Raw genomic sequence first — 14,631 nt, forward strand, 5'->3', positions numbered from 1 at the left:
TCCAGCTAGCGGATGATGTGTTTAATCAAATCCATCGTTATGGTCCCTCTGGGGCCACTCAGCACCACCAGCCTCTTTCAGGGCCCTTTTCGAGGGGGGACTGTTTGGCACCCTTTGGGGTTGGGGGGGGGGGGGGGGGGGAGGGGGGCGAAAGGGAGGAGCTGGTAAACACAACATTACATTTTTCCTCTGGAGTGCATCCCTGTTCTTTTCCCGAGAGGGGAATGTCTCCTCTTATCCCCCGTCCCCAGCTTGGCCCCCCCCCCCATGGAGCGGACCACCGGGTGGTGGTGCGTGAACCCTTGGGGGTCCGCATTTGCCGCAGCCTCAGTACACTCACACCTACTCAGGGAGGGGGCTGGTGATAAGCAGCGAGTCTGCCCTGGATTAAAGAACGGGGGATTTGTTGCTGGATATGTTAAACGTTTTTTTTTACAAGTTGCTGAATTACTCTGTGTTTGCTTATTTGGATGTTTGCATGGGTTTGCATGAGAGGAGGAAGATAATACTATGATTTATTGGTCTCCTCAGGGTGTAGAACTCTTTCTGTCGGGGGGCAAAACTCTTTCGTTCACTTCTTTGAGTGCATGTATCTGTCAAACCGCACACTCACTATTTGTTAACCTCCGGGACAGTAAACATGTTTGTCGCTGTGTGTCAACATCAATGTTGTGAAGCTAAGGAAATGCAAACTGACATTCATGGTCTCTCTCTCCCTCTCCCTCTCTCTCTCTCTCTCTCACCCTACAGTGCCTGGCAACCTGGGCTGCTTCAAAGACAGCGGTGACCCTCCCACCCTGTCAGGTATCAGCGAGACCTCCAACAAACTCACCATCCAGAACTGCATTAGCTTCTGCAGGAAGCAACGCTACGAGGTAGGATTCTCCCACACGCTTTAGGATTGAAGTTTGAGTTTTGACTTTCAGTCTTTCAGTTTGTTCAACAACTAATAAAATTGCAATAGCAAAGTTATGATGTGAGACTGTTTCGTAATCGACACAAGGTAACCGGACGCATCAGTGAATAGTTACCGGTGCAGCTTTCTCTACTAACCCATACCCGCTCATTTGAATAATTCCAGTCATTTTTTTCTTTATTACTCTATTATCTATAATATTGTGGACTTTCTCAGCATATCATATTCTGGCAAATCTTAGGCATGACAATGAATGAGTAAACTGAAACAGTTTGTCAAACATTTGTCAGTGTAAAATAAAAGCCCCATTCGAAACGTTGATATTCTAATCAGCGTTCCAGTGACCCCTCCTCTCCCCGGCCTCTCCTCCGTCTAACTTCCTGTTTGCAAACGGAACGCACCGCCAAACAATCACGAGTGACAGCTGGAAATGGGCAATTATTAGCCCCATGGGTTATGACTCTGCCTCTGTTCTCTCTCTTTCCCTCTCGCTCGCTCTGGCTAACACTCTCTCTCTTTCTCTCTCTAGCTCTCTTTCTTTCTCTCTCTTTTTCTCTCTTTCTCCTTCTCGTTCACTTCTCCCCCCCCCCCCCCCCCCTCACTCCCTCCCTCCCTCCCTCCCTCCCTCCCTCCCTCCCTCCCTCACTCCCTCCCTCCCTCCCTCCCCTCCCTCCCTCCCTCCCCCCCCCCCCCCCTCACTCCCTCCCTCCCTCCCATGCTTCCCCCCAAACTCGGTCTCCTGCCAAAATCGTTGTAATACCGGCTATAACCAGTCCCAGGTGTTCCACTTCTGTCCCTGTACATCCGGCTGAGCACTGATTCCCCCCGCGCCCCCATACACACACACACACTCACACACTCCGACCCCCCCACCCCCACCACGACCACACTCCCCCCCCGCCCCCCTGTGAGACAGACCTCGGCCACGACAAAGAAACGCTGAAGAAACACCCCCCCCCCTTCCCCATCATCATTCACATTCCCAATGGCGTGTCCGTGTGTGTGTGGGTGTGTGTGTGTGTGTGTGTGTGTCTGTGTGTGTGCGTGTGTGACAGGATGCCTCAGAAGATTGGCATCGCGTGTGCGTCTGCTGTGGGGGTGTGTCGCGCCGTGGGTAACGGGGCGCTGATGACCGGGGCAGAGGCGACGCTCGCCACGTCGACGCGTGTTGCTGGTGTGGCGGGAATACTTGATCAGTGCTCTTTGAGTCGTTAACGACTGTGAGTCAGAAGAAGCCACCTCCTCCTCCGCCAACCCAAACCACACCCGCTGTTATCTTGAATAAAAGGATTATGATGGTGTCGTCCCCCCCCCCCCCCCCCACAAAGCTCCACATAATCAGAGCGGGAAGCGGCGATGACACGAGTCGCCCCGGCCCGGCCGCTGCCTCCATAAATTCCTGTGCCATGAGAAAAGAATGGGAGAAGGAAATGATGCAGTACCTTCACTTGTGAATTCATTTAGTGGCAGAAAATTGCACAATGGTGAACTTTTGACTCGGGGGGGGGGGGGGGGGGGACGACAATAGGGGCTTTTGAGTGTGACGGGCAGGGTCGAGATGTGTGAGGTTTGCTGGTCGCATTCCTGGATTCATTCCCTCATTTTGATTGTTTCGGGAGTCAATGTGTGGTTTGGTTTCCGTTTGAGTGGACAGATTAACACTGTTCCTGAAGTGCGCACTACTTCACTTTCGGTTTTCAATGGTGGGTCATAATTCTTATTAACTACACCGTTGTTGTTCTTTCTTACAATATGAGAATGTTGCAGTTGATTGAAACATGAAGACCCAAAACATTTCAACGTAAAACTTTTGAAAATGTGGTTAAAACGAATGTATTAACCGCATTACAAAATGTACCACATTTTCGGTCGGGCTGTCCATAGAAAAGTGAATAGATAATTCATGTATATCATCTAGTGCTTCTTCTGATGATCACTGTTGTGATCTTGGGTGTCTGTTTGTAACTCCCATCGTTAATTGCACCATGGCGGCGTTGCGTGTGGAGAGGGATTTTGAATGGACGAGGGACTGATTTGCACGTCTCCCCTTTCATGTGCTCCACAGCTGGCGGGAATGGAGTCGGGTTACGCCTGTTTCTGTGGCAATGAGCTGGACCTGCGGGACCACGTCGAGGCACCGAGCATGGAGTGCAACCACGTGTGTTTCGGAGACCACACCCAGCCCTGCGGCGGGGACGGCTGGGTGATCGTCTTCGACAGTGAGTTGTTTTTTCCTCTACTTTTGGGTTCTCTGAGATTTTGACCAGATGAAAGGATTTTGGTTACTTTCTTTGTTGGGTTTGGATTTTTTTTTGGTGTTTCCACATCTGTTGAGATGATTGCACAGCGAAAGCTTTGTAGTGTTTCAGCCGTTCATATTATAGCCGGATCCATTGGGAATTGAAGCGGCTGTAATGCATTGAACCACACCAAGTACATCATACTACTAACCCTAACCCTAAGCTTAAACCCAGTTCCAAAATAAATAGTGAGTGTAAATGAATAGCGAGAGTGCAAATACTTCCTCGACTGTTATCGACCCATTCCAATATACTTTCATCCTCGACTTTTCCGCCTCAAATAAAAAACTTTTATTTGAAATAAACTTTGAATTAATGATAGCAATAGAAAAGTAGGAATAACTATTTTATTGGATTTCACAAACCAATATAGTGTTCACACAATTAAAGGACACACAAAGGATGCATATTTTAAACACGTGCACAACGTCTGCAACGTTCTCTCCGGCAGTAGGCAGAAGTCTGAAGTTGTAGGATTGCACAACCTCCATCATGTTCACAGCGCAACAATCTCCTTGCACAAGCTGCAGTCACATGTTTCACATCAAACGTCCTCCAAAAGTACCCGGAAATTTCTGTTGTTAAAAAGTCCCCCCCCCCCCCCCCCTCCCACATCTCTACAGCCAAGGTGGGGTCCTGCGGCGGGAACTACACCGCCCCCTCGGACGTCATCTACTCCCCGGACTTCCCCGACAAGTACGCGTCGGGCCGCGTGTGCTACTGGACCATCCACGTGCCGGGCGCCTCCGCCCTCCTCTTCAACTTCACCTTCTTCGACATCTCGGACCAGACGGACATGGTGGAGCTGCTGGACGGCCACAGCAGCCGGGTGCTGGCGCGCTTCGACGGGCGCCACCCGCCGCGGGAGGTGCTCAACGTCACGGCGGACTACGTCATCCTGTACTTCTACTCCGACCGCACCAACCGGGCCCAGGGATTCGCCCTGCTCTACCAAGGTGAGCCAATCCCACGCACCGGAACCACGCGTGCACTTCGACCCCCAGCTGGCCGTAATAGAACACCCTTTCTGATTGGTTGGAGGTACACAGGATAGGTATTTTTTTTTTCTGCGTGGTTAAATGTTGTGCTGCAGTCATTTGTGTTTTAGGAATTTGTCGGACTAAGAAGAGATTATATGTTTTGTTTAGGTTAAATAATGCATTTTTGTAATCGAATCATCCTAGGCAGAAGTAATGCTGTTAAGACTTAAATATTAGGCTGGGTTATCTTATTATAGTTGTAGGCACCACCAACTAAACTTATAGTTGTACTTGAAGACAACTTTTTCCCAAGTCCTCGTTCTCCCCCTCCGTCATAATTCAGTGCCTCTTTCTTCACCCTGTTGCTGGTTCTGCTGCAAACCATATTGTAAGAGGTCAAAGTTCGACCTCTGAAGATGGGCAGAGAACTCACTCCATGTTCCGAGAGAATATTTATGGAGCCCCGTAAACGGTCACGTAGGTGAGAAAAGGGGGGGTCGGGCAATCCACAAACATAGTCAATAGAAAAAGTTATTTCAGAACAAAATTGGAATTTGAGGGGACTCGGGGGTGGCGACAGAATGAGAAAACATTGGATGATTTCTGCCAAGAGAGACACACTTCATGGAACTCCCAGGGGACATTTATTTGCAACAACAGAGACACAATCCCAGGCATTCAATCACATCCCCGCACATTGAAATTCAAATTGTACGTTGGGTTACAGCAGATCATTAAACAAACTGATATCAGCGGCTTCAAAAGACCTCCGCAGTCTCTCAGTGGAGCAGGGCATCAGCAGTACAAATAAGTACGATTGTGCATCCACTGATCAAACGTTTACAGTCTTTAGAAGTGTTCTGAGAGGAGGACTTTGACAGTGTGCGGCGCAGTGTGCAGCCTTCTTGTCATCCTCTTCTTAAGGATGTAATCTCATGACTCCAGCTGGAGGCCAATAATCAAACCAGCTTTTTCCCATAAGCTTGTTAACGCTATCCCTGTCATCAGCAGTGGTAAGGCTGGTATTGGTGTTCCCTTCCGAGTTCAGTTTGTCGACAACACAGACACCCAATAAAGATACTAGTAAAGTGTGTGCAAAGGATATCCCTGACCAATGTTGGGTTCTTGTTCATCGTTCAATAATATTCTTGTTCAGGGGCAGGATAGTGTAGTGACTAGACTGTTTGACTCCCACAACAAGAGTTTATGAACCCCAATGTCTGTAACCTACTTTTCGGAGCAAGGTGCTTAGACCCTACCTGCTCTGTCATGTATTGATCGATCATCGATCAATCCAAAAAACATAGATCATCGATCACTCTTCGATGTTTTTAATAAAGGATCTATACCTGGTCTGTCATATGTTGATCGATCATCGATCAATACAAAAACATCGAACATCGATTACTGTTGGATGTTTTTAATAAAGGCTAAATGCCTTAATGGGGAAATATGAAGTAATATAATCGTGCCAACTAACGCTCACATACTTACTCATCTAGCTCTGATGGGCCAAAAGACCAACTTGCTTGAGGAGGCAGAGCGGGAAGTGGAGGGCGACCTCACCAGCCAGGCCACGCCCCCGCTGGACGCCACCGAAAAGTCCAACGGTTCGTCCAACGGCCGCTCCTCTCAGATCATGTATGTGATCACGACCAGTCCTGACAAGCCGGAGCACAACATGCCAGGTCAGTGGGAAGGACCCAGCAACACCAGCGGCCACCATGCTAGTATGTCCCCTCCTCGCCGATATGATATACCTCTACCGTCTAGCTCCTCCCCTCCTCTCTACCGTCTAGCTCCTCCCCTCCTCTCTCCTGCCTCTACCGTCTAGCTCCTCCCCTCCTCTCTCCCGCCTCTACCGTCTGGCTCCTCCCCTCCTCTCTCCTGCCTCTACCGTCTAGCTCCTCCCCTCCTCTCTCCTGCCTCTACCGTCTAGCTCGTCCCCTCCCCTCTCCTGCCTCTACCGTCCAGCTCCTCCCCTCCTCTCTCCTGCCTCTACCGTCTAGCTCCTCCCCTCCTCTCTCCTGCCTCTACCGTCTAGCTCCTCCCCTCCTCTCTCCCGCCTCTACCGTCTGGCTCCTCCCCTCCTCTCTCCTGCCTATATACTGTATACCTTTGTACTGAATAAATTGTATTGTGAAGTTCAATCTATCACTCTCACTGGCTGCTTTCAATCTGGTTACTTTTCAGTTCCTGACTTATATTAGAATAACTTTTAACTAAAAACGGAACATTCATTCTTATGAACTCTTTCAACTTCATCTGTCACGACTTTCACTGACAGCTCATGCCCCGACCTTGAGGATGTATTGGCATATTCTATGCTTTTTTCTTCTATTGACAAACACCTTCAAGTTCTTTGTGTTCTAGTACTGTTCCAAGAGTAGAGTATGTGGCCCATGTGTATCAACAATGTTAATACATACTAGCTTATTGATCTGGCTTAAAAATATCAAAAGACTAGGCAGCTAACTCTATTCCTATTTGTTCTGTCAACCTCTATCTCATGTATTGATGGCATTTTCTATCTGCTAGTGTGGACCATCTACGCCCTGGCGGCGCTTCTCACACTGACCGTCATAGCCATGGTCGCGAAGCTACTGCTGCATATCACAGTCAAGTAAGTATTCATGGTAGACACTTTAACAACAATGCTCAACTCAGGACTTTTAGGATAAGATAACACTTTATTATTCATGTGAGGGAAATGTGGGTGTTGAAGCAGAAAATTGCATAAAATAAAAAACAAAATAAACATGGAACTGGCTGGCTGTCTGGGTTGAGGCTAGTAGTAGAATACAGACTCGAAAATCGAAGAAAAAAACAAAATATTTACGAACGAATGAGCTTATGTCTGGTTGCATCGATGGGATGATAATAAAGTACCACTAGATATAAATAAGGAATATGTTTACAATCAGGAGCGAAAAAGGTGTTTGGTGTGCAAATCAAGAGCCACTTTGCATGTCACAGTTAACTTGAGTTCCGGATTCTTATTCTCTCCTCTCTTCTCGTTCCAGGGCCCCCAACATCCCAACGGTGAGCGGCTCGGACAGCTGCAGCCAGAGCACCGCATCCACGGAGCCCTGGATCATCCTCTACCAGCCGTCCACCATCTCCCTCTTCAAGAAGAAGCTGAAGAACCACCACGGGGACCTCAGCCCCCTGGTGGGCAACTAGGAGCACTGCGCCCCTCACCGCTAACACCACTACTGTGTACCACCACCACCATGGCTGTCAGGCGCCTCGCCCTCAAGGACAACAAAAACAGAAACTCTACTAAGAGGGTACGGAGGAACTAGGGGGAGCTAAGCTAACATGCTAACGACTGACCCGAGTGGCTAATGACATCTGATGACTCAGTGGCTGCTTCTACAAAAAAAAAAAAGCAGAGTGTTGCAGAGTGCCGGGCAGCCCCTCCGCGTCCCCCCCCCGTCCCCCGTCCCCCGTCCCCCATCCCACAACCCCCCCCCCCCGACGCTGCACCAACGAAGAAGGGATCGGCAGGGCTGTCAGAGATCGTGTGGTGTGGGAGAGCAGCAAGTTCAGGAGGGCCGATCTACTGCTCCTGAGAAAGACTGAGGAAGGACAACCCGTTGTAGTAGTAATGTGCTCAGTAATGTGCTCGGGCTACAGGAGGTCCCATTTTCGCTGCCCAGGGACATCCTCACCATCACTGGAGTCAGAGGACATATGGGTTACCTCGACCACCAAACCTTGGGGGGGGCGGGACGGGGGGGGGGGGGGAGGCTCGCTGTGAGTGGCAGGCGACTTCACTGTCCACAGCTGCTGTGTGAGTAAACAGCAAAGGATTCCCGTAGAGATGGGAACTGTTGTCTTTGTTGAGTATCAAGCAGTGGAGCAAGAAAATGAATATGGACTTTCAACATCTGCTCTACCTTGCACACACACACACACACACACACACACACACACACACACACACACACACACACACACACACACACACACACACACACACACACACACACACACACACACACACACACCTGTGTAAAAACACTGACCAAAACTTACAAATTTAACAGCCAAAAATATTATCCATCCCATTCAAAGAAATCTTAAATCAGGCACTTATTGAGTTCATCCATGAGACATTGTAGATTTTCTGCCAAGAGAATAACAGGTTTGGAACAAGTACAAAAAGGGTTAAATATCCAAGCACCCACGGCACAAATCCTTGATTCCAACTGAAATGATCCAGAGGCATGAAAGAGACAGAGCAACAGAGAGACAGAGAAATGTATCTTCTTCCTAAAGATGTTCCACTGAGGTTTGCTGAAGGGTCTGGTTTATGAGAGACTTTTAAACTGCAGTTTTGTAGAAAACAGACATGATGTTTGATAGGATTTAAAGGAGCTTCTAAGCCTGTGTCAGTTAGTGGGAGTCTTCAGTCGGCAACATAAAGAACACTTCTGCTCTTGTCTCAGACTTATGTCTGATCCTGAGTATCTATTGGTATCGTGTTCGCACACACCTTTAAAATCCCAAACTTTTTTATTGAAAGAAAATTCACCTGTTTCTCAGTCAGCATTGACAATAATTTTTTTCTTCTTCACTTATGAGTTTCTCAAATCAAGATTCTACTGTTCACTTAGGAATGGCACTTTCACAGATGGTTTCTATTCATTTCCCCCCAAAGAACCCCAACAGACCATGCAGGAATTAACATAAAACTACGCATTGGCGTTCAGAAACAAAGCCTTGAATTAAAAGACTCATATTTTTTCTCTTATGTTTAGTTGGTGATATAAACTGGACATCATGTTCATGTTAAAATGTGTTTTGTTTGAATGTGGGCTACAGGGGTCTGTAATGTAAATTGTTCAAATGATCACATATACATATTCCATTTTATTTTTGTCTCTGTGGAACATTTTGTACGTTGACCAAAAAACGGACATTTTCACATGTAAAGGATATCCAAGTTGGAAAACCATTGTTTATTTCTAAGGCAGCAGAACAATCCATATGTTTGACCAATAATTACCTTTGTTATACTGCTGTCTCAGCACTGTATACACATGTATGTCTGATTCTGATACTCTGCCAAAATAATTGACCTTTCATTTTGATTGTTCATTGGTTTCAACCATACACCACCATATCACTGTGCAGCAAAGCCTATCATGGTCCAAAATAATGATGCACTTATATTGCACTTGAGACAAATTGTTACTTCAAATTAAAATCCCAATGCGAGTTAAATCCCAAAGTTTTCATAATCAAGTTACCATCCTGAGAAGTTTGCCTGACACTGACCTCATGCGATGTTTTGTCTGTCTGCTCGGCTGTAATGTAAAGTTAATTACTGCAGGGCAAGATCCCAAGACTCTGGGTTTAGATCAGCCCATGCATAAAGAAACAGAAATGTAGGGCTGAGAGTGGGAGAGAGTGAGATAGACGTAAGGATAAGGGACAGATAGAGAGGGAGAGATAGAGAGTGAGAGAGAAAGCGATGGCAATATGAACGTGCGGTCAAATCAAAGGCAACCTAACTAAATTTGACAGTTAAAATCTAGCAAGCCCATATCTGTTTGGATAGTCTGGTGAATTATGCAAACTCTCATTTTCTGTCCTGTCATCCAGTCAATTGGAAAATCCCACGCTGGCTCTTCAGGGACGGAGGCCAGTGCTTTTGAGCAACAAGAGACCCTACGGGAAATGATTTGTGTGTGTGTGTCAGTGGGTAATGCTTTTGGCAAATTGTAAATAAGTAATAGTGAAAAGTTTAATTTATACAGTAAATTATTGTTATTTTGTATGTGAATGGGATATAAACTATCTTTTGTATAAGTGAAGTATCTTTGTAGTTTTATTTAATGTGACCTTGTTGCAAATTAAACACTGTATGCATGTTTCTTAAACCTGTACCATTTCACATTATTCCATTCATTCATTTTTCATTTGGTTTATAAATAAAATGAAAGACCTACCTCTATATTCTAGATGCTTAACAAACGTTGGCCAGCCATTAATTGCGTAGCACTTATCTACAACAGATGCTCCATCAGCAGTTATTGATGGAGCTTTAAACTCAATGACACACATAAGCATATACAAGCTGTGAAATCACTGTTTCTTCCAACGTTGATTTGCTCAGTTTTGTATTATTCAGTAACATATGGTTTAAATGTAAGATGGATTTAAACCCTGTCGGCTAGGCCTTCTGGAACATAAACAAGGGAATTCACTTTTTTAATCCTTAACAATTCTGTCCATAACATTATGTACAGAAAAGTATAACACAACACTTTACACTGACTTAGCCTGCCTAATTAGCATGCCTTTCCATTCACACCAACACATGTTCATGTAAACAAACTTAGAGGCATATTTAGTGCACACACACACACACACACACACACACACACACACACACACACACACACACACACACACACACACACACACACACACACACACACACACACACACACACACACACACACACACACACACACACACACACAGCACACCCTTTCAATTATCTTGAGCGAAATTCTCATCAGATATGTTGAATGAGTCCCAGACTGTTTGGAGGAGTACAAACCCAGAGGGGGGCATCAGAGGCTCCCCCACCCCCCTGGGATGAGGTCAACCAGGCAACCTGCACATTTAACTGCAGGGGGGGGGGGCAAACAGCATGGGGCAGCCAGCCCTGCAATTGGATTAACATGACTGAGAAACCCCGAAAACAAGGGAGGATGTGCAATACTCCGAAACATTTGTTATAGTTTAGTGTAATAGCAGTATTCGTCGATGAGAGGTATTTCTTTCATCTCCAAGGTGCTATGACAATGGTAAACCATAGCAAAGCCTGTTGGCTATGCGTCATTGGCTGCGTGCCAGAATTGATGCACAGAGAGGAAAACACTTTAGTGGCCAAATAATTACAAAGTCTATTCAAACGGGACTATTTGGGAACATTTATGTTGCCAATTTATTTACCAAAGAAAATAACAATTTCCTTACTTGTTTACCAAGTATAATATACAATAGGCTACTTAAAATAGGCCTACTTAAAACTCAAGATCCGACGTGAACTGTGGTCTACGACTGCCCTCTAGCGGTTGAATTGATTGACAAACGAAAGGACTACAAATGTCGCCGTCGCGCCGAAAGGTCGTCACCGTGACGTTTATTCAGTCATCAGGCAACATGGCAGCCTCCGTCAGACTGCTTGTCCGGAGTGTACCCAGGACTCACAGAAATCTGATCAGTACTGGTCGGTTAAAGACGTCAAGTGACTCCGAATCGCTCTCAGGGTGTCGTGTGTTCAGCTATGCCGCTGGAGAGAAAAGTACGCATTTTGGCTTCGAAACGGTGCCGGAGGCAGAGAAGGCAAAGAAAGGTAATGCGTTACTACTTTACCCCTCCGTCCTTTAGGTAAGACCTCAATCTTTGCGTTTATGTAGTTCTAATTGGTTGCTAAATCCTCCTCATTTATTTATGTATCTATCTGTCTCTCTATTTCTCCGTCTCTTAATTTCTCTCGTTCTTGTTTACTTTTCTTTTTTGTTTTCCATCCTCTTCCAGTTTACCAGGTCTGTGAATTTGTTTTCCATCTTCTTCCAGTTTACCAGGTGTTTGAGAGCGTGGCCCATAACTACGACGTGATGAATGACGCCATGAGTCTAGGAGTGCACCGGCTGTGGAAGGACACGCTGTTGCATGTCATGCACCCGCAGCCCGGCGCGAAGCTACTGGATGTGGCCGGTGGAACAGGTTTTGGACATTTTTTTATTTTTATTTTATTAAAACCACTTCCTGTGCTCATGATATTGCATTATCATTCTGCCCTAGTTGTGCAGCCCACTCCCCTTGTGCCTACTCAGGATTACTCTTACTTACTTCCTTCCTGCCTTCCTTTCTCGTCTCCTAGGAGACATTTCCTTGCGTTTCCTGGACTACGTCCGCTCCCAGCAGGGGAGGCGGCGGCGGCAGGTAGTGCGCTCCATGCAGACGCCGTCGTGGCAGGAAATCTCTGAGAAGTATTCGTCCGCGGCGGAGGAGGGCGAGGAACAACGGGAATCGTGTGCCGTGGTCTGCGACATCAACAAGGAGATGCTTAAAGTGGGCAAGCAGAAGGCGGAAAGCATGGGCCTCACCGCTGGTAATTCCTACAGAGAGGCAATAGGATGGTAGTGGTACTAGTGTTGGAGGGCAGGACCTGGTGGTCCGGAAAACACAGAGATGTTGGTTCCATCCTCTGTGGCTGTGTTTAGTAAATCCATTATATCAGTGTGTAACTGCTTAGATCTTTAATTTGACTTGTTTGATTTAACGTATCAAACATACGTTGGTTAATATAGTGTGTGTGTGTGTGTGTGTGTGTGTGTGTGTGTGTGCGCCACTAGGACTGTCCTGGGTAACGGGTGATGCTGAGGAGCTGCCCTTCGCCGATGACCATTTTGACGTGTACTCCGTGGCCTTCGGCATCCGTAACGTCACCCACATCGACCAGGTAACCCAGGTCCACATTAAACAATGTCGGCCTGTGTGTAATGGGTCTGATCGTTGGCAGGTCTGTCCGGTTACCTTACTAGGCCTATGTGTCGTGACGGTAACGGTCACACTTTTATCCCTTTTTTTATAGAGTTGAGCCTGAATTATAATTATTTGTAAATATCTGCTGCCGGTACGCAGTGGGTCTCCTTGCATTTGTTACGGGTTCTAGGTCCATGATTCTGAACGTAGCCGACCAGAATACACCTAAAGTGACAAGTTTGTTGATGTTAGTGACATCTGGGATCTATATTCGGTGAAGGGGATATGTCATAAGAAAGAACTTGCATGGGGGTGTCCTGACTTAAGTGAACCAAAAACATAGCGGGAAAGAATAACCTGGCCATCGTTCATATTCCCGTTTTCTTAGAGGTGCACTTCATGTATGGGCGTCGTGACGTCGAGACCTAACATTCCTTTGCTGAAGTATAATTTGGCTACAGCTGATTATGTTAATTGAATCCTCCCTGTGCATTGCTCTGTAAAGTTGCCTCATCGATTCTCTTCTCCTCTGGTGTGTTGTAGGCCCTACAGGAGGCCTGGCGAGTGCTGAAACCTGGGGGAAGGTTCCTGTGCTTGGAGTTCAGCAAGGTGACCAACCCTGTGTTGGCGAGGTGAGAGACAGAGAGTGGGATGCCTTTCAAAGGCCTGCTAATGATGAAATGCCATGCTCGTTAGCTTTTTAATTATATAATAATCATGGATTCAATTCACTATTCTAAGTAGGCACATTACATATTATACACACAGCAATGTACTCTAGAAAACGACTAACTCTAGTTAACTTAGTTTTCCACAAATACCGCCTACCATATATAAATATGGTGAATTGTCATGAAGGTATAAAAAAAAAACTAATTTTCAATGTTAATATATAATGTTGGCGACAGTCACAAACGTACACACAGTGCAGGTTTAAGATGAGTCATTCATGAGTCTTTCCTCCACAGTAAAAATGTGTCTTCTTCTGTAGGCTTTATGACGCATACAGTTTCCAGATGATCCCAGTGTTGGGAGAGGTGATCGCAGGAGACTGGAGGTCTTACCAGTATCTGGTAGAGAGCATCCGCAAGTTCCCTAATCAGGTGAGTCCCCTTCTTCACCTGAGTGACTTTTATAAAATTCCTCTTACTTTCAATGCACCTCCTACTTTATCTTTTTCCTTTTCTTATTTTTCTTGTTCTTGAATAGTTTAATTTCCGCTGACGCAAAGCTCCCTGTATGTTGTTTCGGCAGGAAGAGTTCAAAGGGATGATCGAGGAGGCCGGCTTCTACCGTGTCAAATATCACAATCTCACTGGGGGTGTGGTAGCCATACACTCAGGCTTCAAGCTGTGAGATGAAGAACTCTTACTATGGTCCACAGTACTTGACATACGCTGGCTACTGAGCAGGTGGAGCACGACAGACTGGCTGCCGGTTCCCCCGAACTGATGGTACCCTCGTATTTTCGTGGGACCCCCCAATTGCTCAGCTCTTAGCACACAGCACTATTTATTGTTATGGATACTTTTTTTTCCGTTGATCCTGGAAAATGTATTTTATTAATGAAGATACAATAACAAAATCGACGGGAGGTTCAGGAGGTTATTTCTAAAGGTTTACAAAGGAAAGTGACAATAAAAGAAAGCCTTCATTTTCATCCAGAATTACGAGTTGTCGGATTTGAGGAAAGTGACGGTTTCTCCGTCTAGTGAACCGTCCGTCTTTTTGCCAACCAGTTTACGTGCGGGATTCCAGAATCAAAACGATAACATTCAACGTGTCTTTTAATATGGCAGCAACATTTTACACCAGTTTTAGAATGTTCACTACAACAGATGTTGAACACCAACATGCTTATGTAAAATCAGCATAGTACCATATTCAGATGGACAGTTCTGCGTTGTGCGTCATAGCCTAC

At 46.2% G+C, this 14,631-nt stretch overlaps 2 protein-coding genes across 3 annotated transcripts; both read left to right on the forward strand.

Annotated features, from left to right (window-relative positions):
* The first annotated feature begins 237 nt into the window (after positions 1-237).
* Positions 238-10,087, forward strand: kremen1 (kringle containing transmembrane protein 1). Of its 2 annotated transcripts, none has more exons than XM_060053919.1 (6): positions 238-875; positions 2,982-3,135; positions 3,840-4,172; positions 5,699-5,926; positions 6,735-6,819; positions 7,220-10,087. In XM_060053919.1, exons 1-6 carry the CDS (start codon positions 702-704, stop codon positions 7,377-7,379), a joined length of 1,134 nt encoding a protein of 377 aa, XP_059909902.1. In that variant the 5' UTR covers positions 238-701; the 3' UTR covers positions 7,380-10,087. The 2 variants fall into 2 exon arrangements, with proteins under 2 accessions (XP_059909902.1, XP_059909903.1); XM_060053920.1 differs by having other exon boundaries at positions 242-875; positions 5,699-5,884.
* Positions 10,088-11,341: 1,254 nt separating this feature from the next.
* Positions 11,342-14,310, forward strand: coq5 (coenzyme Q5, methyltransferase). The gene is made up of 7 exons (XM_060053921.1): positions 11,342-11,574; positions 11,799-11,948; positions 12,106-12,336; positions 12,581-12,687; positions 13,254-13,342; positions 13,702-13,813; positions 13,965-14,310. The coding sequence occupies exons 1-7, from the start codon at positions 11,382-11,384 to the stop codon at positions 14,064-14,066; spliced, it is 984 nt and encodes a 327-aa protein (XP_059909904.1). The 5' UTR covers positions 11,342-11,381; the 3' UTR covers positions 14,067-14,310.
* Positions 14,311-14,631: the final 321 nt, after the last annotated feature.

The sequence above is a fragment of the Gadus macrocephalus genome, chromosome 6, assembly GCF_031168955.1.
Source record: "Gadus macrocephalus chromosome 6, ASM3116895v1".
NCBI classification, from domain to species: Eukaryota; Metazoa; Chordata; class Actinopteri; order Gadiformes; family Gadidae; genus Gadus; species Gadus macrocephalus.